The 2,296-nt window shown below is 48.8% G+C and overlaps 1 protein-coding gene across 4 annotated transcripts in view; it reads right to left on the reverse strand.

The window, feature by feature from the left end:
• Positions 1–2,296, reverse strand: part of rusc2 (RUN and SH3 domain containing 2) — a 27,102-nt gene that overhangs the window by 18,064 nt on the left and 6,742 nt on the right. For 3 of the 4 annotated variants that reach the window (XM_014019692.1, XM_014019691.1, XM_014019690.1), the window contains exon 1: positions 1,185–1,838. In XM_014019692.1, the coding sequence (XP_013875146.1) occupies positions 1,185–1,814 (630 nt within the window). In that variant the 5' untranslated portion in view covers positions 1,815–1,838. Of the gene's footprint in view, positions 1–1,184; positions 1,992–2,296 lie in introns of those variants that run through there. The other variant, XM_014019689.1, reaches the window with a different exon arrangement.

The following is a 2,296-nucleotide window of genomic DNA, read 5'->3' on the forward strand; positions in this document are numbered from 1 at the left end:
AACCTTCAGGGTGGATATAGCTCGCTAGCAGCCTCGCACCGAGGACCTATCCACGTCATCATTTACCCAGAATGCTTTGTGTGTACCGGTAAATAAAATTGCCCCGTCCATGTTAAAAAATATATTTGTAAAATTTACAAAACTAAACAGCCTACAGTATTTTACAGTCTTTATTTTACAGTTAAAATGTGTTTATCAAATAAAGTCTAATGTTAAAACTGAACATAAATATAAAACAAAGTAATTATTCCTTTTCTTTATGTCTTTACTTATTCTATGACATTTAAACTTACCAAAAATTCTACATAAATGAAAAACAAAATAAGTAATTATATTTTCCTTTATGAACATCTATCAGAGCTCTCTTTAGGGCTCTGGTTGGACCACTTTAGGAAGAGGGAGGGGCTAACTGCACCGCTCGCTGCTCGCGAAGCAAAGACCTGTCGCCAAAGATTCTTAACGTCTCCAAAAACACCAGGATTTGTCGCTACAGGTGTCTAAAAAGTCGCTAGATCTAGTGACAAAGTCGCTACGTTGGCAACGCTGTTAGCCAGACAACAGTTACCTCTCAATGAGAGAGATCGCGGGAGTTTAACATCGCGAGATTTTGTACGAGATCTCGTTACACTCCTGTAAGAAAATTTAGTGTTCGTTAAACTGGAATCGAGACGAAACCATATAAATAATGAATCGATTAAAATGCGAAGAGAATTGGAACAATACGACCCAGATCTGGTTACGAGTGAAGCTTTTATTTCTCCCGACTGGAGAAGCCGAGCTGTGCTGAAAACAAACCGGACGTTCCGGTCTTTTATACATTCACAGTTCTTCAGTGCCTGGTGCGCCCTCTACAGGCCTACGGCTGCATCGCAGGCCACTCGGACAAACATTACCTTCCCTAATGAATTGATAACGGTTTTTCTGTGTTGTTGGTGGTTCGGGCATGTATCTAAACTATTTTAATCAAGACATAATAATAGTCAAACAATAGATCATAAAAGTTAATACTTAAAAGGGAAACTAAGAAAATGGTGTGGTGCTTTTAACACCAGTTTCTAAACAATAAATTCCTTCACAGCTAACAAGCAGACAAATGAAAATTATCGTCCTCGTGTTTTTATCTACCTCAAAATTATTTATCGCACGATTAATTGATTGACTGATGATCGTAACAAAGGACCTACCGAGGCGGCCCCCCTCAGGGACCCCCGGCTGCTGCCTCCTGCGGAGCGGTGCAGCAGGAAGGGCTCCGAGGCCAGGTCCAGGTCCAGGTCGTGTAGGTGGAACGGAGCCGAGGCGTCGTCGAGGGCGGAGCTTGTGTGGCTGTGGAGGTGGAAGGAGGAGTCCTCCAGGTAACCGTTCAGGTTGTCCCCGTCGTCCTCGTCGTCCTCATCGTCCCCCGCGTTCAGCAGGAAGGGGTTGTGCCGGAAAGGGTTCCTGGTCCTGGCTCTGGTTCTGGGCAGCGTGTGGGCCGTCACCAGCTGCTCCTCGGAGTTGCTGGAGGTGAAGGAGGAGTCGTCGCTCGCCGTGCTCCCGCCCCTCCCGCCTCCTTTGCTCCCTGCGTCGCGGGAGGACCAGGAGCCGCTGGAGGTCTGGATCAGGCTGCTGTAGAGCAGAGCCTCCCTCTGGAGGACGTCCCTCTCAGGCAGCGAGGTGGTCCGGCTCAGACCCAGGTTCTCCGGGGGACTGAAGGGGTTGCTCCTCTTCAGCGAGCTCCCGCAGCCCCCCTGCCGGCCCCCTGACACCTGACAGTGCACCAGGGGGATGTGGTGCACTATCAGGGTCTCGCCGGACAGCTTAGGGGGGCTGTCCATGGCCCGGGAGGGAGAGGAGGAGGTAGGTTCTGGAGGTTCTGGAAGCCCTCTGAGGACGAAGGAGACGGCTGAAGAGAGGCTCGTTGGGTTTCACACAGCTGGACCCTCGTCTGCAGGACCACCCAGGGACTGGAGGGAGAGGTCAGGGAAGTCTACATCGTGGTCTGAGTGGGACATCTGGAGACAAAAAATTAAAAAAAAACATCCATGAGGGTGAAAACTTTAGAAACAAGACAGATGAATTCAGAGCAGCAGCATCAAACTTCTTCTTCTCAGCTTTATAAGTTTCCTAAATGAAGCGGAGTGTTTGACCGGTCCAGCTGAGAGCAGCTCCTGACTGAGGAGGTTCATGAGTCAGCATCATCCACAGACACTCTGAGCAGCTGAACCTGAAACAAGACTATGATCTCACTCCTGTTCACACACACACACACACACACACACACACACACACACACACACACACACACACACACACACAC

The sequence above is a fragment of the Austrofundulus limnaeus genome, unplaced genomic scaffold (genome assembly GCF_001266775.1).
Source record: "Austrofundulus limnaeus strain Quisiro unplaced genomic scaffold, Austrofundulus_limnaeus-1.0 Scaffold226, whole genome shotgun sequence".
Lineage (NCBI taxonomy): Eukaryota > Metazoa > Chordata > Actinopteri > Cyprinodontiformes > Rivulidae > Austrofundulus > Austrofundulus limnaeus.